The 20,813-nt window shown below is 46.4% G+C and overlaps 1 protein-coding gene across 3 annotated transcripts in view; it reads left to right on the forward strand.

Annotated features, from left to right (window-relative positions):
- Positions 1-20,498, forward strand: part of LOC139050693 (calmodulin) — a 31,412-nt gene extending 10,914 nt beyond the window's left edge. For all 3 annotated transcript variants that reach the window (XM_070527313.1, XM_070527314.1, XM_070527312.1), the window contains exons 3-5: positions 6,296-6,439; positions 11,054-11,296; positions 17,584-20,498. In XM_070527313.1, the coding sequence (XP_070383414.1) occupies positions 6,296-6,439; positions 11,054-11,296; positions 17,584-17,612 (416 nt within the window). In that variant the 3' untranslated portion in view covers positions 17,613-20,498. The remainder of the gene's footprint in view (positions 1-6,295; positions 6,440-11,053; positions 11,297-17,583) is intronic.
- The last annotated feature ends 315 nt before the right edge of the window (positions 20,499-20,813 follow it).

Here is a 20,813-nt window from a genome sequence, read left to right on the forward strand (position 1 = left end):
GTTACTACTGTAAACATTTCATTTGATGCCTCCTGTGGCAATATATTCCACAGCACATCACATGCTTACTTGTGCGACGAGTGGGTCATTTGTACGTTCACCAAACATGTCATTGGTATTAGCATTCTTGGGATACTTCGCACACTTTCCAGTAGCCATCTGTTTGTGTGTCTAACCATTTTCCCGCCAACTTGGGTCACTGGGTAGTCCATGGTCTAATGGGTAGAGCATCCGGCTGCTGTGCTGAGGGAACCGAGTTCAAAACCAACCCTTGGACCAACTTGGGTCACTCGGTATGTGGCGCTCTTCAGTGAACCTCTTTCATGCCAACTTGGGTCACGGTGTATGTGCTGCTGGGTATGTGGAGGCCTTCAGTGCTAGGCAGAATTAAACACGCGGCATATATACATGCAGACAACCTTGTCTGAATATATATGTATTCACACGTGCACCGCATGCAGACATTGTGGCAGCACCCCTAGGTGCCGCAGCGTATCCATTGGGAAGCGTAAGTGAGGAGGCCCGGCCCGCACACGCCTCGTACATGACAAGTTTCGACGTTGGCAATACAGCGGGTTGCTATATTGTTTCGCTGCTAATCGTGTTATCATTCATTGTGAGATGGGTTCTGCCAGAATTCTCTGGTCTTGCACCACTCGTATGAAGGCTCCCTTCATATTGATGCAACAAAGAATTGGCTGAAAAGTAGCATTAAGGAACTCGTCCATGTATATTAACCTTGCCTTCTGCTATGATTCATGCCAGTGAAGATATCTTTTTCTGCCCACACTGAATACAACTTGCACTGAAGAATGATCTTGTTTTTCCCAAGCTAAGCTTACTATTGTCTACTGCCTTTGTATGGTGAAGCGGCCCTCTAAATTTCGCCAGTTAGAAGCAAACTTGCGATCTGCCGCAGTTTATTTTAGCACACGCAATCTTTTACCACTTCATTTGGCAGGGAGCTGCTTTTTGTAAAACATATAATGTACCATATTTGATTATAATGTAGCCACAGTTACAATGCGGGGATGTGGTTGGGGTATCCAGCAAAAATGTTATATAAAGGTTATTCAAGCTTAGGGGTGATTGCCCAGAATGCCAAATTATCAGAAGTTCTAGGAACAAAAGCAGGTATGCTATGACGGAATAGTGTCCAATTTAGCAAGTGCCCAGTAAAGCTTGTGAATTCATTGCTGTGCACATCTGTCTAAATTTCACCACATCAGCATGTTTTGCCATTTTCATGTGGCAACTGTAGAGCTTGACCGTTTTACGTGATGACCGTATTCCGTGAATGATCGTGGATTTGCAACTTTCATTAATTGGCACTTATCACTTTTTCACGGCCCGCGTCGGCACAGACAGCAGACTTGATGCTGAATAATGATCCTGAGTGACAAGAACTTCTAAAAGAAAACAAGGTTGCTTAAGACCCTATTGCCATTTACAGTGGAACCCCGTTTATACGTTTTTCACCGGACCGGGGAAGAAAAACATAACAGCCGGGAAAACGCAACAGTGAGGAAAGCTCCGAAAATGAATGAAAAAATGCAGCTTCAACTATAGACAATTTATTTCCACAGAGTGCGCTTAGGACTTAAAAATTCTCTAATAGTGGCTTGCTGTTTCTTTGGCTCGCTAGAAATCGCCACACGTTTCTCAATAGCCTGTAAGGCCGCATTGCTGTCAGCGTCGCTGTGAGGTGCGACGCACCTGCGGAGGAGGTCCAGTGCCGCGACAGCACCTCCAAAGCTACGATTTGGCAACTCCCCGGCATCATGCGGCTCGTGCTCCTCGTCGTCACGGCGCCGCGGCAATGGCAACGGACAAAGGAATATCCGCGGGAAATTTTGCCCTTTTTGGCATAATCATGCTAACGTGCTAACAATTGTTTAGTATTGCCATGTATTGCTGCGGAGCACGCGCGTCCGAGCAGCCCGGTTGCGTACAGCGCGGCGTGGGAGAAATGTAAACAAGAGAGGAGAGCTGGCCCGATAGGCAGAGCAACGCCAACTTCTGGTTTCACTTTAGCTTCACAAAGAGTGACGTCAGGGCCTCTCCTGAGTTTCCTTCCTCCGTGACGTCCAACAACAATACGGTGACCGTAATCAGTGATGATAGCGAGAGCATTTTTCACGAATGGCGGCAGCCTCTCAAACTGGCGTGCGGCTTCTTGCAGCCAGTTCCATAGCCAAGCCCAGCCAAAACTCGTCAAAAGCCAAAATGGCTGTTGAAACGCGTTGCCTACTTTAGCCCAGGCGGGTGCGGGGTGCTAAGTTGCGACGTGCCATGCGAGAACGTTTTCACAGCTACTACGTAACAGCGGGGTTCCTTATACATTGTATCCTACGGAAGCTATGCCGGGACCAGATGAATACGACGTAGCAGCCGGGAAAACGCAGCAGTGAGGAACGTAACAGCGGGGTTCTACTGTATTATGCTAGGCAAGAACTGTTGGATGCCTGAGGCAGGCCAATGTGCAGCTCCCCAGCCCCTGCTTGACTTGGCCCGTTGGCTTCGCCAGCAACTGCTAAATTAACTAGGTAGACTAATGCTTAAAGGGACTCTGAAACGATTTCGACAATTCCATGCAATTCCGTGTAAAGCATGTCCTTGATAAGGTTTTAAAAATGTACATCACTACCTATAGCAGCAGTGCTGCTCCCCTGTTTTTAGCCGCCCTACCCATGTTGACACATGTTCTCCATCTGACATCAGTAGGACAAGCTATCCAATTGGCTACCCAGAGCGCTTCATTGACAATTCTTTCAACTTTATGGGGAACAAATGTTCATAATAGTTCAAGTGTTGGTTAATTTGTTTCTGTAAAATAGTGAAAGAATACATGACAATTTATCGCTACACTCGGGCACTTCCAGCACACAGCAAGTGTTGGCTTGTGTTACGTACAGCAAGTGTTGACGCAAGCTGTGTGGTCAGTGCAGATCTCCAGCGTTCTTTTCGCCAGCACCATGGATCGCCCTTGTTATGTTGTGGGCTTCAAATATAGCGAGCGGCGACATGTCAAACTGTGACATCGTGTCCCTATGCAAGGCAGCACACGAGAGGAGTAGTTGCAGTGCATCGGACTGCCGGTATCTGATTGCCGCCAAGATCTACACATCTTCAGCATTCTCTTCACACCAGAGGATCACTACCACAGTGGTTAGCATGTTCAGTATTCGAGTAAACACAAGCGGACTGGGTATTTAACGAGATGAGTGGAAGCGCAAACGTAAACGACCTGCACGGTGCAGCCGGCTGGTGGCACAGAGCTAATATAGCAGTAACTGTATTCTTACTTTGCTGCTGGTGTAAATTTTTGCCAAGGGCGTAATGGTGAACACATTATATTTTTCAATGTTTCAAATGTTAGCAAAATTTGAGATCTGTGGCCACTCTGCGCTGGAGGGGTCGCTCATGCTTCTCCCAAAAAACGGAACTGTATCCTTGAGCGTCATTTTACTGCACTATCTAAAGTGGCATGGCGTGGACCAGCGGCTGCATTATCTCCGTGGTGGGCCGAGTCAAGCAATCATACTGATGTTTCTTCCATGGGTTGCTGTCTATATTCAGTACCTCCCACCCCGACGTGTGCAGGTTGCTTGCGCAACGGGACACCCTCGATTTTCTGGTGGCAAGCGAGCAGTCGCAGTGGCGCCGAGTCGGACCCTGTGCTGCTGTATGGCCAATGTAAAACGGTGACCGAAGTTTCAGACGCTGTATAGTGTCCGACTCGATTTGGCGCAGACATGTCAGCCGAGAACAACTTTTATGCAATTCAATTTGTCGCCTATCCCCCGCTTTTCTTGGCGTGGCAATTTCACAATGCAAGAATCTCGTACGGCCGCTACAAAAATTTTGGTCACCTCGGCACCAAACGGAAACTTGCCGTTGTATACTGACGAAGCGCCGCTGGTTAAACCTTACTGTACCATATACAGCCGTGCCAGAAATTGCTGCCAGCTGATGCGGTGGTGGGCAGGTTGTTGCAGCAAGATGGCCTCCAATATGTTGCTCGAACCAGTAAACCGCTTCGTTGATTGGGTGTGAGATCACGGGCTTAGCTGGTAGTGTAGGGGTTGAAGGACGGACTTCGGGATGAAAACCCAAACTTGGGAGGATTTATTCTACATTATGTACAGGGAGGTGAGCGACAAGTAACATTCGTACAGTCATTACGGGCCGGCAGCAACTCGGACGCTGCGGCCCGCGGCAAGAAGTTCGAGAGAGGTGAATCAGGGAATCAGGGAATGTCCCAGAATGCTCAGGTCTCTCTGGAAGGCTTCTTATAAACCCTTCGAGCACTGTAAGTCACGTCATGTTTGACCAATGGGAGAGTCCACTCCGATGACGCCACTTTCAGCCAATGGTAGGCGCCCGTGTCGCGGTGTCACACCTGGCGGCTCTCTGCGGTCTTGCCTCGCAGACTGGCAATGCACTTCTAACGAGGAGAAGGGGAGGGCTGCTCATGCTCCATTGTCAGAGGCCCACCTGCTAATCCCGGCGGCGCACGAACTTGTTGGCACGTGAACTTGTTGCCTTAAACTTGTTTGCTCGGCCGCTCCTCTGGAATGTGCTTTCCTGCTTCGGCATTCCTCAATTAGCTGTGCTGCGACTCGAAGTGGTTTGGGGAACTCAAAGTAATCGCAGGAAACAGCTCCATATCTAACAGTAGCCGGAAGCAGAGATTGGGTCCGTGGGTGACGTGTTGGCAACTACCGCAAACTCCTTCGTGAAGTTTGTTTTTGCACTTACAGTACGGAATGACGAAAGCTCGCATCTAGGCAGAAAGCTCCAAACTGAATTCTCTGAGCACAGCCTAATCTGGCAGCGTTACATGTGCACAGTAAAAGATCACGTGAGTGTATCTGCGCTTCGCTATGGTGCACGACGCACATCAAGCTGTGTGGCGAGCGAAAACAAACCACTTCGGCAGTATCGACCATTGCAGTATTTCAAGTAGATGCTTGTCATTGAATCACAGCACAGTGAAAAATGGGTGAATATTTCATACTGCTGGCAGTGCCTTATATTCAAATTAGTGCTCCATCTGAAAGAATACATATAGGGGCAAGCTAGGTCACAGTGAAGGTATTCAAAATACTTGTGAATTCTGCATGTAGCATGTCGAAGTGCTTTCACTCTTTTAGGCGCATCTCAGGGCACCACGCTTCATTGCAGTCCACAGTAAGGACTGTGATAAAAAAGGGGAGGGGGGGGGGTATATTTCGTGTGGATTTATGAACCAGTGATCACTTACTGCTTTCACATGCAGTACCCATTGTAAGAGCCCCACATAGTAGTTTGCAATCATTTTCTTAAACCTGCTCCGAAATTAATTTCTGACTGCTTTGAAATGGGTTGCACTTGTAGCGTCACTACACTTGGTTACAGAAATATTAGCTTGTTGTTTGGCTGGTTAAGCTCTACTCCACCAGGTGGCTGGACCGTGCAGGCTGCTCACTGGCCCACGTATGTCTATTATGCTAAAGCTCCTTCAATACAGTGGTAGTAATATGAAGGGGCCTTAGTGTACGCATCCGCCCATACCTCAAAATGCCCAGCTTGCCTGTGGTTGCTGGACATGCTCGCAACACATGTGTAGATGACACGTCGCATCATGTAGAACCAGTGAATTGGGGCTTAGCCATGATCACTTGGTGAATGAGTTGAGAGAAAGCATGACAAGGGAAGAGGGTAACATGTAATTGTCCGTAGCTCTCTTAATATGAGACGCTTCACCTAAATTATTACGTGGATGTTCTACTGTAGCTGTTTTATCCGAACAGTTTCATTGACCTTTTAAGCCAGAAGTACCATTTCGCTACCTTTAGTTTGAAGGATGCACTGGCGATGTAGCAAAACAAAACTCCACTTGTGTTCTGCTTTTAGCGGTGCCCTAGAGTTCACGCTGCCATACGGGCATCATTTCTTCCATACCCGGTGTTTTGTTCGTCATTTAGAAGTATGCATCTGTACCAACTCGCCTATTCCATTACTTGTGATGTGTTTTCCTGATGTCTTAACAAAGCAACTATTGGCACTGAGACGTTTGTATTATTGAGTACGTGTTGAATTTTTCACAACTTGCAGTCTTCTCTGTTTCACAGGCTTGTAACTATTCTTGGTGCCATTCTCTCTATTTGGTAGATAAATTTTCAGGCAAAGAAGTGACTGAAGCTATTTTGATTTGAGTCTAGCACGTAGCCCCTCTGTGAATTAACTTATGCTTCAGAGTTGCTTGGGGGCTCAATTTCATTTTTTTCCTGCTCCCGCTCTGTCTGTGCAGAATTCAAAGAGGCATTCTCGCTGTTTGACAAGGATGGCGATGGCACAATCACAACCAAGGAGCTTGGGACGGTGATGAGGTCACTGGGCCAGAACCCCACGGAAGCGGAGCTTCAGGATATGATCAACGAAGTCGACGCTGACGGTGAGGTTTAATGGAAATTGCAATTGTGCAGATTACTTACGGGTGCTTGCATTGCTCAATGTGACCCGTAAAAGATGTGTGCCCAGTTCGGTTTGAATCGAAATACGGGTGTTCTAGTTGCCATAGTCATAAGTGGGAATTGTACAGGAATGCAGCGGTACGACACGCATTGGTTTTGTGCCTTCAGAACTGCATGGCTACCATATGTGATCGCATCAGTAGTGACAACAGAACAGCCTGCAGCATTTGCGGGGTGCAGTAGTTTCATTTTGACTCTGTAGCACGTGATGCTGCACAAGAAAAGTTGTGAGAATGAAAAGCATGACACTGCCGCAGCTCGCACACTGGCATAAGTCAAACCTGCCAGCTACGTCACTTTGGGCAGACATTCTGTTGCCAGCCAGCTTTCACTGATGAAAAATAAGCTGGAGTGTTCGTGTGGTGGTAAAAAGCACATTTCCTTCAACAAAAATGCAGCAAAAATGCAGCTTTCATGCCAAAGTCGCTCTGCAAAGGTAGTAGTTGCGAGGCCCTTGCCACTGCGAGCGCTTATAAGTCGCAGGAAGACAAGAATTGCAACTGCCGCGCTGATTTTGTGTGAAATAGAGGTGGGGGCAAGCGGATTCAGTAAATAAAGGTGTGGGCTGGTGTGGTAAGCATTTGTCTATTGTTTTCTTGATACAATCGACTGGTTTTACAAACATGGCTGATAATTCGGTTGCTTTCGCTGCATCGCCGCGAATCCCATAGAGCAAACGCATAAAGATTTCTGAAAGTTCAGACGCTGACACCCTTTGCTGTCCAATTCTATTATTGTGACCGCAGGTCCCAGGCGACGTTACTCGAAGCCGCCTCCACCGCTGCAGTTTTATCTCGCAGCATCGAACCAGCGCTCTTGCACATTAATCTAGCTGCTGTAGTCGCCATGGTGTTGCTAGGCCTAGCTGCTTTGACGTTTCCTACCAACCTTCCTGCTGTTCTGCTGCTTTAACTTGGAAAGCTTGTTGAGTGAGCCTCTTACACCTACATAGGGTAGCAGGTCTTGTGTGTCTAGTTGATGTAACTGCCTTTGCCTCTCTCTCTCTCTCATGAAAGGTGGTTACAAAGGCAATTATCAAATCGTGTGGAGGCTCCTTCAATGTGGAGTTTACATGAGAGGGCATAAAATGGCAAACAGGAATATCGCCTTTACCGAATTTAGCTATAGCTGACTATTTGCTGCAACAAACAAAAGTTTGGGTATAATTTGTCTAGATAATGCTCATACAACACTGCTGTAGCAATGCATGCATGCTTCTTCTGGCCACTTGCGTGAAGTCCGGAAATACTTTATCTGGGTTGTGTCTTTCGGACTGGAAAATGGCGACAAGGTAGATCTGAAGCCAAAACTGCAGTTTTCTTGCAACCCAGAGCTGTCATTTCGCAAGCGCCGTAGGTGCCATCATGGTCTCATTTGGAAGAGCATTTCTTCGTTTTCAAATTCCCGCTGCTTCATTTCACGCATTGGTTGCAGAAAAGAAAGGCATCAAAAAAAGCAAAATACGCATTGCTATTCGCTGTTCAGCACACATGAGTGCGCGGAGCCATCTTATTGGCAGAGTGCAACTCGCGTCGTCTGCTTGACGTGTCTCAACGTGAGAACCAGACAGTTTGGCAGCCATGTTGCCAGTACTCGGAGTGTCTTGCAACCGGGAAAATCGGGAATTCTCAGGGATATTGAATAGTCCGGAAATATTCAGTGAATTTGTGCTTCTATCGGGGAAAATTAGCTGCGATTTTATTGAAAGGAAACGAAAGTTGTGGCAATGCTGGCTTGAGTAACATAGAGGAGTCGTAACAAATCTATTTTGACGCCATGTGATCGACCGGCTTTCCGACCAAAGTCAATGACCGGCTTTCCGGATGCCCGATAATTTGGACAGCTTCACGGCACCACCACGTACTCCATAGAGTCAATGTATAAGAACGGCTAAAAGTTTGGACGCAAGAACCTTCGCCGTCGAATTTTCTGATCTTCTTGCTGTGACCGCATCTCCAAAATGGCATTAATCAAATAAAGCCACCACCGCCACTATTTTGATTACCCCGCTGCCTCGAATGGCACTTTCTTACGCAGATCCGCTTGTAGCCGTAGCCACCACCGTGGTAGCTCTAGGCCCAGCTGCTTCGACGTTCGCTTATAAGCTTCTTGCCATTTGGTGCCGCGTTTTTCATTGAAAGAATTCGCCACTGTCAACAATGTGACTCCGCCTTTGTGATCCTCGTTATTAGCTTCGAAGCTCGGAAAGCACGGCACGTTGCACAAGGCCTGTTCCTGAAAGTTCTCTTCACCTTAGTACAGTAATGTTACGTAGTGAAGCATGCTCAAAAGTATTGCGGTGAAGCATAACAAGAGTGGGAAGGGGCAATTGTCACGGGACTGTATTCCTTAATTACACGCGCATACGCTCGCCATCTCCTGTCGCAGTATGAGCACCGATATGCCTAATAAGTGTTGGGCAGGCATTCAGAGCTTTTTTTTTGGATGTGCTTGTGGCGATTTGAGCCTTTAAGGGCAATGAAAGACATGCATTCATTTTGTCGAACTGCCAGATTTTTCTGATGTTTTTGTGACTCCCTAGGGAGTACTAAAAATTGTATGTTGACTACAACTGACCAAGAGGAGGGTTCAAATGGTTCGTGAAGCGAACGTGCATCGGAAGGACGAGAACAGAAAGGACCTACACATTGAGGAATGAACGAGAAAGGAAGCGTGCTGCCACTTCTTTAAAGGAGCTTGATCTAAAAAAAGGAAGGTATTGGCTGGCGTCGAGATGCAGGTGTCCCTCATCCAAAACACTCTTTCGAGCTGTAAAATGCAACACTGAGGCGTTGTGCGCGGCCTGAGAGTATGTCTGGGCAGTTTATGATGATTTAAAAGCTGTTGAGAGAGAATCTCACCTGTGACAAAGTTTGGATGTCATACCAATGAGCTTGTAATCAATCGATAGAAATCGCTCATATTCGAAAATATGTGCTTCTGTATGCACCTCCTATTTATTCGTATTTGTGTACGTTTGACTCGATAGGTTTTACTATTTTACCATAGGTTTTACCATTTTTTTTTTCAAAGGTATGTTATTTGCCTAGTATTTCACTAGCCCCCCCTCCCCTTTTGTTTCCTTATTGAATAAAATAAGCGCTATTCCTTAACATAAAAACTGGATTAAGTCCTACTTTTTAACATGCTCACTAGTGACAGCATCGGGCGACATGGTGTCAGCCCGCCTTGACATAAAACAGTTCTGTGTCACTCGGGGAATTTTGTAAAGCCACTCGGGGAAAACCTGGAAAACTCTGGGAATTTGGAAATGTAAACATCGTAGATAACCTGAGTACTTCAATCTGCACGCTTAACACCAAAGCTCTCATGATGCCCGGTTCAGTGCAAAAGTTCTATTGTGCAAAAGCCAGTGCAAAAGCCAGACACTTACTCATTCTGATGCAGCAACGACGTTGCCACCTATAGATTGCCTTCGTAAGCAGCACAAAGCCTTGAGAATGTAAGGACTAACTATGCAGCAAACTATGAACGGAAAATGATAGTCATCATATTTAGATGCTAGCGGTATACCATGCTAGTGGTATTCTAGTTCAGTTCAAGGTTGTTGAATTGCGTGGCACATAATTTGTGGTTCATTAGAGTTAACAGAATGAAGTCAAGGCAAGGGAGACACTTGGGGAGGGCAGGGGATTAGCTCCAATAATTAGACTAACGTGGTATGAGAAAACTGACACCTGACAAGGGTACCTGCAGTTCACTGGCAAATGCCTTCTTCCAGTGGGGCCTAAAGGGACACTAAGGGCAAATATTTAGTCAAGCTAAAGTGATAGGTAAATGCTTGGGAACATCTAAGGCATCAATATTATCATGAACAGAACTTTCGTAATCGACAAATTGGAATGCGGGACACGATTTCACTCCCCTGAGTACAAGCCCAATGACATAGGCGCTCTCGTAATTCTGTCGCTAGTACTCAACCACTTGTAATAAAAAGATCATATCATTGCATTGCATTATAAGAAGGAAGAACATGCTACTTGTGCAATCCTATTCTATTTTTAAAAGAAACAAGTCGTGCACGTTGCCCTTGACAACGGTGCGAATGGCTCAAGGTTTTCGTTATCACATAGTGTTGCACTGGTTTTGCTGGCTTGTGAAACTCGCACAAACTGCAAGTAGCAGAGAATGCCCATGTGATGCCATGGGATGCCCGAGTGGTCCACGCCACTTGACCAAGTGCAGCTGCAGTGGCAAATCCAATGCTCTGTCTTGGCTCAGTTTCTCGGTGGAGGCGCGTTTGTGTTTCAAGAAAACTACCAGCGCTGTCTGTCGGATGCTGCTTTACTTACCGACGGCAGTGAAGGATGGTGATGACATGTGTATCCAACATAGCCACCCCCGCTCTGGAGGGGGCGATTCTTGGCATGAAACAAGCACTGTGAAGTTTCGGGAATGGTAATTTAACAGTCCATGTTGACTTAGTATTTGCCTTTAGTGTCCCTTGAATAGGCTGGTGACGACGACGAAGTTGTTGGTGTTAGTAGGTTAAATGGAGTTGTTTAACTGCACAGGCAATGGGACGATTGACTTCCCCGAGTTCCTGACCATGATGGCGCGCAAGATGAAGGACACGGACAGTGAGGAGGAGATCCGTGAAGCGTTCCGGGTCTTTGACAAGGACGGCAACGGGTTCATCTCGGCGGCCGAGCTACGCCACGTCATGACCAACCTTGGCGAGAAGCTCACCGACGAGGAAGTGGATGAGATGATCCGCGAGGCCGACATCGACGGTGATGGACAGGTCAACTATGAAGGTAAGTTGTGGTAGTTAGTCCAGGCAGCATGGTACAGTAAAACCTCGTTAATAGGTAGTTGGCAGGGAACGTGGATCAGGTATGCACTAAGCAATGTACTAATTAACCGACAATGGCAGATGAGCGGCTATTGACTCACCGGCCAAAAAAACTTAATGCTCACTCAAACACACTGACAGACAAGTTTTATTTGCGAGCATGCAGCAAGAAATGATTTTCACTTGCAGCGACGGCTGCATGTTCAAACTCTGGAATGCTGCAAGCCAATTCCTCCATCAGACCCCCACTTCTCTGAAAACACCCTCATGACTGTCAACGCACTAGCCCATTCAGATACGGAAGGGCCATCATCCATGTCGATGACGACGTGGAAGCGCTAGAAGCTATGGGAGGAGGAAATGCATCATAGACACCATGTTTTTGTGTCGCTATTGGTGACGGCTGCAGTCTGGGAAAGGTCCGCGCACTGCAGTTTCACTATCTGTGGTCTGCACGCACGACATATCACAGATTCCACACTTGTACGTGCCGAAAAATGAAGTAAATACTACGCACCAACCATTCGGCATGCATTAAGTGATCTCGGCTTAAGCGGTCAGCCAATACATTAGGTTCAATGGCGAAGGGGCAGGGGATTTATCACGACTGTATTTACACCGGAAATGCTCATTAAGTGGCTACATATTAACGAGATTTTACTGTGTTGTGCTGCGTGGCTATACTGGGGTGTTCATAAAGTTCGCACCGTTTCAATGGAATAGTGCAAATAATGAAACGTTAGGCCATCGTTTTTGCAGAAGGCACTGTTAAGGAGGGACGTCGCAATGAAAACTTTTTTTATTTATGGAAATAAGTTGGTGAAATTTGACATGCAGGTGTGATTTGTCATGCTGGTATCACAACTGAAACTAGTTTTGTGTTATCTATTAGTTTTCAAGTTACAACAATTGACAGCCACTAATGGTCACCCCAAATTAATTACACACAAGTTCACCAAGATTTTCGCATCCGCATGTTCACAAAGGCCCATTCTGTGCAATAAAGCTATTGGTTTATTTTTTAAATGCCGAAATGAGCATAATATTTTTTTAACTTTCCTAAGCATATTGTCTTACTAACGACTTTTGCAAAAAAACCATTATGAATTATTTTATAGGTGTAGTTAAATATAGACAGCTCTATTACTTATCAATGTTTCAGGATCTAAGTGCAAAAGACAGGATGATTTTATTTTCATTCGTTGTGAAATGGCACTGGAATGACTGAAAGCTACTGCACAAATGAAAGCTGAAAAAACGGAGCTCAGTTTCATTTGTTGTAAACATTTAAATCTTTACGTTGAGCACCTAAAACCTGCCTGGGATGTAGTCCTTTGCCTGTGAAGACACATTATCTTTACATTTTGATGTAGTTTTTCATTTTCTTGCAGCAGTTTTGTGCATCTTGGTTGCCTTTTTGATCATGCATCCATCCGTCGTGCAGAGCTAGATGACAGCGCATTCAAAACATCCGCTCTCGTCTCTCGTTGCGCAGCCTCTTTATTAGTGAGAGTTGGAGCTGAAACCCGCAGTTGAATATTTGATGCGAAAACTTTTCTCCGCCGACGTCGCGTTGCTGTCGCCATAGCTTGCAAACGCACCATCACCATCGCTGGCGAAAAACGCCTATGCTCGTGAACGTGCCGCCACCATCGCTTGCGGATGAACTTTCTCGGTCACCCACGTGTGCCGGTCGTGCTTGTTGCTGGCCGCAATTCAAATGCTTTGGTACCGTCGGGTGCTGTAAGCCCAGAATGGAAATGCGAGGTGGCCAGGCCAGGAAGTTGAACGGCGCCCTTGGAGCGATTGTGCAGTTATGGTGCTAGTATAGCCTGCAGTGCGCAAAGTGCACCTAAACTACAAACGTCCTCATCTGGTTTTTGTATCTTTCTGAACCCCCTCCCCTACTTGTAGTTGCATGGTTGTACAGTCGAACCCACTTATAACAATATTCAAGTGCCATGAAAATTCCATTGTTATAACCAGGTTGCATGAAGAAAATTTTAATGGGGGATGGCGTAGCTGGTGCTAGAAAACTGTTATGGCGGGCAAGCCAGTTCTCCTTCCTCCATCTGGCTTCTGATTGAGTTGACTCGTTTAACTGTTTAACTCTGCTTCCTGTGCACTCCGATCACATGTTAAGGGGGGAGGCTACACTTGAAATACAACTTTTTTATTTGTGGACAGATCTGAACGAAATTTTCACACATTGTGTATTTTAATATGCAGATTCTAAAAATGCAATTAATTTTGCCACAGGATAAGTAGTTTCTGATATACTCTACATGCATTGTATAAGCCGAGTCCTTTGTTTGGAGGAAAATTAGCATCTAAACAGAAAACCCTAACACAGTAATTTGAGTATAAAGATTATCTAGGATGTTCAGGGAGTGCCATAAGGTATTATTCAATGTTCTAGGCTAATCTGAGCAAGAGTTAGAGCTCATCAAAGTTGTCAGAAAAAAATGCCATCTTGACATGTCAAGCATGTGACCCATTTCAAAAACTTTTTGAGAAGAGTGCTGCTTTGAAAAGGTGTATATTGCTTACTGCATACATTTATCTTTCTGGCAAAAAGAAAATTATGTTGATAGCTGAAATAGGACAGAAGCTATTTTACCTCCAAGATTGGAAGTCTGTCGGAATTGTTTTGAGAAATCAAGGAAAAACATTCTGCAACATCTTTATTGAGAACATACCAATAAAATCTCAAGGAAATTCACCAGGGGCATAATCTGGATACATCCTATCTTTTTTCCGCTTTTTGGCCAGCTTCCTTGCGCTCAAAGAGGCTTCTCGCTGGAGTTAGCACTTCGAAGGTCCGGCGCTCCGGACGTTTTCCGGCGCTCGCTGCTTTCTTCAGTCGTGAAGGAAACGGTGCCTGCACGATCTGTGCCAACATGCGTGGCGTGGGCGGACGAAGTGTTGACGCTAGACGCGCCAGTTTGCAGCTCGGAACTCGATCCGGTAGAATGTCCAGGCAGACCAGCAACCGGCAACTCCGCGAGTATGACAGGCCTAGCCGCCTTCCGTCGCGCATTGCACAGCCGCTTGACGCGTAGTAGCCTTGAGACGACAATCTTTTCCAGCCATCCGGGCAGCGAAATGAGCATCAAACGTCGTGAAGCAAGCGGCTGAACAAACGTAGACAGCGGCGCGATGAAACCAGATGAAACCAGAGATAAACAAACGTAGCGAGACGCGAGAGCGGTCGAGCGCGCGCCGACGAGCACCGGACCAATAGGAGCGAGGCGCGTGGGGGTGTGCACGCTTTGGCCAATCGGCGGCACGGACGCATCCTCCAGAAATGACGCGATAGCGTCGGTTTCCCTTCACCGACGCCATTTTGAACTGGTGCAAAATGAGCACAAAGAAAACAGCTTCAAAACAAGTGCAAGATGGCGGCCATCGGCCACCGCGTTCACAAATGGTGACGGCGCGAAGTTTGAACATTTTCGACCAAATTTTGCTGATTTCGCGTTCACCCTGGCCCCTTTAGGCGCGATTTTTTTATTTTCCGATTAAATTTAGCTTCTAGATTTCGCGGAGGGATTCTTGAATGTATAAACGTAGCGAAAATGCATTTTTCCGAAAATCAACTTTTTTGTGATTTTTTTGCCGTTTCAAGACCCACGTCCCCCCTTAACAAGCTGCGGTTGTCAGCGTTCAAGACTGGCACTGCTATAGCAACTGCAAAGAGGGGTCACGGGCAGCAAGCGATATACGAGCTCTGCCGAGACATTGCTTTGGTGGCCCTAAAAGGCGCCTTCTAAAAAATGCGGGAAGGTTGCCGCGGCAGCATCTCAGCTTCAGAAATCCAGAAGAAATGCTGGGACGTGATCATGACAAGCATCTAGCCACATGCATCCCGCTGGCTTGCACGATAATCCAAATGTTTGTTAGCCTTGCTTGCTTTACGCAAAGCTTGCTGACATCCTTCTCCAGGTCATCCAGGTACTCCGCATAGTGAAGCGAAAGGTCCCTTACAAAAACAATCTTATGAGGGACTGAATTGTCTACAGGGCCTACTGCGGGGCCACTGTTTAGGCAGCTTGCCCTAGTGCGTCAGCGCTGCTTTCGTAGTCATCACTCGCTATCCGATGCAAGCATGTTCACAGCGATAGCCTCACCGGTTAGAACCACTTCGCTTCCAAATTTATAGCAGTGCACTTTTCACTGGCACTGTCGCGCATTGCCGACGATAAGTGGACGAATCGGCCATCTTTCGTTTCGGCGACAAGTCAAGTGAGGCTGAAAAACAGCTTGGCCAGGAACTACTTAGACGCAAAGAACAAAGACAAGTGCAAGTGACTTAATCCGTTAGCAGAATTGTGCAGAATGAGGGCCATAGAATAAAGAACCAACTGAGGGCCCAGCAAGCAATCTAGCAGCAGCGCCGGCAGCGTTGTCAGCACAGTTGGCGCGGTCCATTCTTGTTTCGGAGGGTGGCATGGCGCAGGGCTCAGCCCATTTGTGTTCAGAGGGGTGGAAGGGCTACGGGAGAGATGTGCACGAGGCTGGCGTGCATCTCATTGAGAGAAGTGCATGGCGGCAGTTGGGGTGGCGGGCGATCGTGCAGCGGTTCACATTTTGCATTCCATTACATTTTGGCATGGACACCCGGCAGCCCGACTTCATCATTATTTTATGCGGCATGGGGACATAGTAGTGAGTGGGTTATTCCAGCTTGTGCCCTTAAGGGGGGAGGCTACCCTGGAGACCGAACTTTTTTTATTTTTTAAGATATCCGAATGAAACTTTCAGGGTATGTTCACACCACCGAACTATGAGGAACTGCAGTCTCATGAGGATGTGTTTATTAGTTCTAGAGTTGTTGAGGTCTAACTAGGTGGTTCATGGTTCTCAAGGCCTGAGGAAGAGTCTGGAGAAATGCCAGGACATCATGATGATCCCTTGATAGATATCCCAGGGGGCTACAAAGCCTTTTTCTTTAATTTTCCCTCCAAAAAAATTTTATCACAACTTTGAATTTGATGTAGCCAGTAATGACTAAATCAAAAATTAATTGCTTATTATGAGTTAACTGCACCAGCTTTCAGAAAAAGCTTGTTACCCCCTGGCAAAGTCATTCAGGAACAGAATTTTTAAAAAACGGCACACAAATCTGAAGAGCGGTTCTTGAGATATCACCTTCCCCAGCACCACTACTAGCAAAAAAATCCATTCTGAGAAAACAGGCCTTATAGTCGAACACATGTTCTTTATTACAAAGCTCCTGCAGTGCTTCTAATTAGCTCTTGCGGCTCCGGGCACACTCGGTTTGTCGGATTTGCGACTGGCGACAGCCGACAGCACAGTTCCGCCGCTGAAAGCGTCTACGCAGTCGGCACTCGCTGTGGAAGATCGATGCTCGTACAAGTCACATATCGCACTTCTGCACACCGAACATGTGCATTGCCGGCATCGCATGCAGCAAAGAACTAGCGAAAAACGAAAAAAAAAAGCTGAGAAAATAATCCAAAAGATAGCGCAAGGCGATGAGCAGCTCGCAAGCAGGCGTTTGTAGAGGCGGATGGAGCAAGGAGCAACGACGCGAGCACGGTGGACGCAGCATCAAAGGGCACAGCAGCCAATGGCAGGCGCGCTTTAGCACGCGGGATTTGAATGCGCTGCTCCGCCAATAGTGCCTCAACCGCGCCGACGATGCCATTTTGCAACGCGGCAAAACAAACAATTCACAATTACAGAACGGGTAGTTTGAGACATACAACCCAAAAATATTGTCTTTCAAAATGACTTTTCACGATTTTTCGGTTTTCGATAGCCGCGTCCCCCCTTAATTTGAATTTGTAATTTTGTGATCTTTCTTTTTTTTTACGTGTTTGCTGGGTGCAAGTGTTTAGCTCTTGAGGTCCGTAATGGTTGCCAGAAATGGGACGGCAGCCACTCTGCGGAAACTACTGCTAAGTTCAGCCGCAAACAATGATAGTTACCATGTTTGAAAAAAGTTCGGTATACAGACATGAGTACAAGAGGGAAATGTGGACAATGGTTGTCTGTTTCAGTCCTCTTGGTCCCTGTCTGCAAGCCTAACTTGTTCCAGAAATTCCTGCCAACTAGCTCAACTTTCTCTCATTCTAAAATAGTGAGCAATTTCTGCTCAGTTATTTTATTCATTGGATTGAAAAATGTTCTAGCACATGCGTAGATATGCCTTTAAAGTAACAAATGTGCATTTTGAGGTTTATCTTTTGACACTGACACCAATCTTTGTTTTCTCTCTTGCAGAGTTTGTAACGATGATGACTTCGAAGTGAAGAGGCTTTCCTGGGGGGTAAAGTTGAGGGGGGAAAGAACTACGGAGGTCCTGTTGTAACGCGAGGCTGACGACGAAAAAAAAAAAAAACTGACGTGCGGAGGCTTTTCCCCTCGCGGAAGTCCTGCCGTCACCCCCACTTGTAATTAATGCCGACGACAAGAGGAACAGAAAAAAAAAGTATATATAAATTTTGTCGCCCTTTTTTACCCGGTTTATTTTAATTTCCTTTGCATTTTTCACTCTTTCTGGTCCTTTTTTTTTTACCTCTTCTCCCTTCCTTGTTTCACATCTTGAGAAACAACCTGTTTGAAGCGCAGAAATGCTGCATAGCTGACACCAGTTCCCAATCATCGACCCCCCCCTCCCCCTTTCTCTCCTAAGTTCCCTCTATCGTAGACATGCCTTACATCAATTAACGCGTTTTTGGCAAAGTGTCTGTCACCACGTCTGCCGTGGGAAGGTGTTTGTGAGGGTGTTGGCTTTCCACCAAAACAGCCGGTTTGATACTGAAATAAGAGGGGAGAGGGGTAGGCTGTGACCCGCTGACCTCTCTTCCGACGCTTCACTTTCCCCCTACATGCCCACTACCCCCGCTCTGTTGGTCTCTTTCCCGTGTTTGGCGGGTTGTACATCTATGGCTCTGCAAAAAAAAAAAAGTGTGTACTATAGAGAATGTGCTTGTTGGTGTGAGGTGGTGAAGTTGACACTCCCCTCCCAACTCCCACCCCAGCCTCTCCTGTCGCCCAACCTTTTTCAAGACCTTGCTCGTGTGGGTCGATAGGGATGGTGCGGGGTTGAGAGTGGGGAAGGCTTCGATTGGATTCGGGGCTAGACTTCCGACCCTCCACAGTTTATCCGTTGTTTGCCAGAGCTCATTCCCTGGCCTCTTTCGGTTCTTGCTTATCAGGTGGGCATTCCGACCACCTGCCAGTGATCAGCCCCCCCACCCCCCAATGCTTGTATAGCTCTTTATTCTTAGTTACGCAAAAGCTTCCGGTGATTTGTGCCCCTCTCCACGACAAGCATTACGCATCTCCACTCTGGTGTGATGCCTGCTATGTTCCGACAAGAAAAAAAACTTTTTTTTTTCAACACTTTAATTGCCTTCTGCGTCGTAGGTGTGTGTGCCAAGACTGATGCCTGATTGCGTGTGATGCAAAGGATGCAGTTGAGGTTGAGAGGGTTTGTGGTGCAGTTTTCCAAAGTTGGCACAAGTTGAGGTTTAAACGTCGATGCCACTCCAACTAAAGTGGTGAACTGTGCACGTTATTTTTTCTCATTTGGGCATGTTTTCTTTCTAGTTTCTTGCACTTTATTTTTGGCATGGGTAACATTTCAATTGACGGGATTTTCATTATTGTCCGACGGACACGAAATAGATCTTGCACACACCTCTCATTTTAGTTCTTATTTTTTTCTTTCTTAGGTTTTGTTTTGTTCTAGTGAATTTTTTGCAGCATTTCTCTCTTGCATTGCGCCGCCAATCCGTTAGAACCTGAACAGGACACCGTGCTGATCACGTTTGTGCGAGGGAAAACGATGCTTTGGCAGGACCTCGTCTCCTAGGGCCTGTACCGTTCGAGTGTTTCCCGATAATTGCATTTGTGGTTGCCGTCGCGTCGCTTCCATCACCTGTTTGTCCAGATGTGTTAATTTATTGTGTCAAATTCACTTTCTGTTGCGTTTAATACCTCTGCTCTCATCCTTTAGTTTTTGCCGCTGTTCCTTTTAAAAGCAGGTAACCATCAAAGGAGTCCTTAACTGTCTGTTTAGGTGCCCCCACCCCCCACTTTTTTCTGTTTTTGGGGGGCTCCTGCGAGCATACGACTTGCTTCACCCCCCTTTTTCGTGCACTTTTTGTGACTTTGGAATTGAAGGCTGAGGTCTTTGACAAGGAAAAACATTCCATGATTTCAGAGGTTGTTGGAGATGGGGGTGGCATCATTTTCTTTTCTCCTGGGTATGTGTTTGTTTGTGATCGCCTTTTTCTGATTAGAATTTTAGTCCATAACCCCACTGCGGCATCACTAAAGATGCCATTATTACGTAGAGGTGGAGTTGTCTCATCACAGTTTTCGTATGTCTCGCGGACAGCTTACCAGCCACGTTGGTGGTGGTGCCGCTCCTCCGACAGCATTGCCGTTGGACTCGCTCTGAACCGCACTAGCGCTTGCTAGCGGACAGTGTCCACTTGTGGTGTTCGCGCTTCTGCGACAGTGGCACCAAATTCTCAATTTTTTTTTTCCTGCAAAGTAGTAATACTGCGGCGATGCATGCCTCAAGCCATATCGTTGCCAAGTGCATGATGATCATGTTTGGCTTCTCAACGCTAGGTTCCATCTCGTCAGTGCGTCGTCCAAATGTGGTGGGGAAGGACTTTTTTTTTTTTTTCGGGGTTTTTGGAGGTCTTGTGCAGAAACGTTTCCACCTTCGGTAGGTATAGACACGAGAAACTCGCTTCAAAACGCTTTTCAGGGCCTTTCTCTCGCTTCATCGATTTCCTGAAATCCATTTTTGAAGAATTTTCACCCAAAACACACACACACACACTTTATCCTCCCCTTTCCTGTGCCCAGATCCTCTGTCGAGCAGTCTTCGAAGATCTCTCATATCCAATCGCCTTGGTTAGTTTGTGTGCTTGGTGCTCCGATAACACACTACCCTCTCCTTTCCCGAATGAACTTATACATCGCGCACCTGGAGAAAAAAAATATATATACGTTAAATGCGGACACCCACAGGATATATGATGCATTGTAATTTCGAGCGATGGTTGCTTAACGTGAGGTTATAAAAGGGGAACGAATAAAAAAAAAAAAGGCTTGGCAAAGTGCGGTGTACTCTGAGAGCGGAAGAGTTTTTCAATAAACAATGCTTCACCTTTTTTGGGTGGTTTGGATCGATGTTCAGGGGTAGAGGATCTGCTGCAAACTGTTCGGTGCCATAACTTGCCGTTGTGTGAATACTGCAGTTTTTGTTTTTTTCACGAGCACAGCTTGTGGTGGCAGTGTAGATACCATAGCAACGGCCTACATGTGGAAGGACAAGGACATTTTTTTAATGCAAGCTCCTAGTGATGCTGGTCGGCAAAAAATTGCCCTAGGATTGTAGCACATTTTTAAGGTACTTTCTATAAAGCACTTGCTGGCCATGGCTTACCGACGCTGCATTTTTCATGTCGTAAGTGATGCAAGTCCAC

This window comes from Dermacentor albipictus, chromosome 10 (genome assembly GCF_038994185.2).
Source record: "Dermacentor albipictus isolate Rhodes 1998 colony chromosome 10, USDA_Dalb.pri_finalv2, whole genome shotgun sequence".
In the NCBI taxonomy this organism is placed as follows: Eukaryota; Metazoa; Arthropoda; class Arachnida; order Ixodida; family Ixodidae; genus Dermacentor; species Dermacentor albipictus.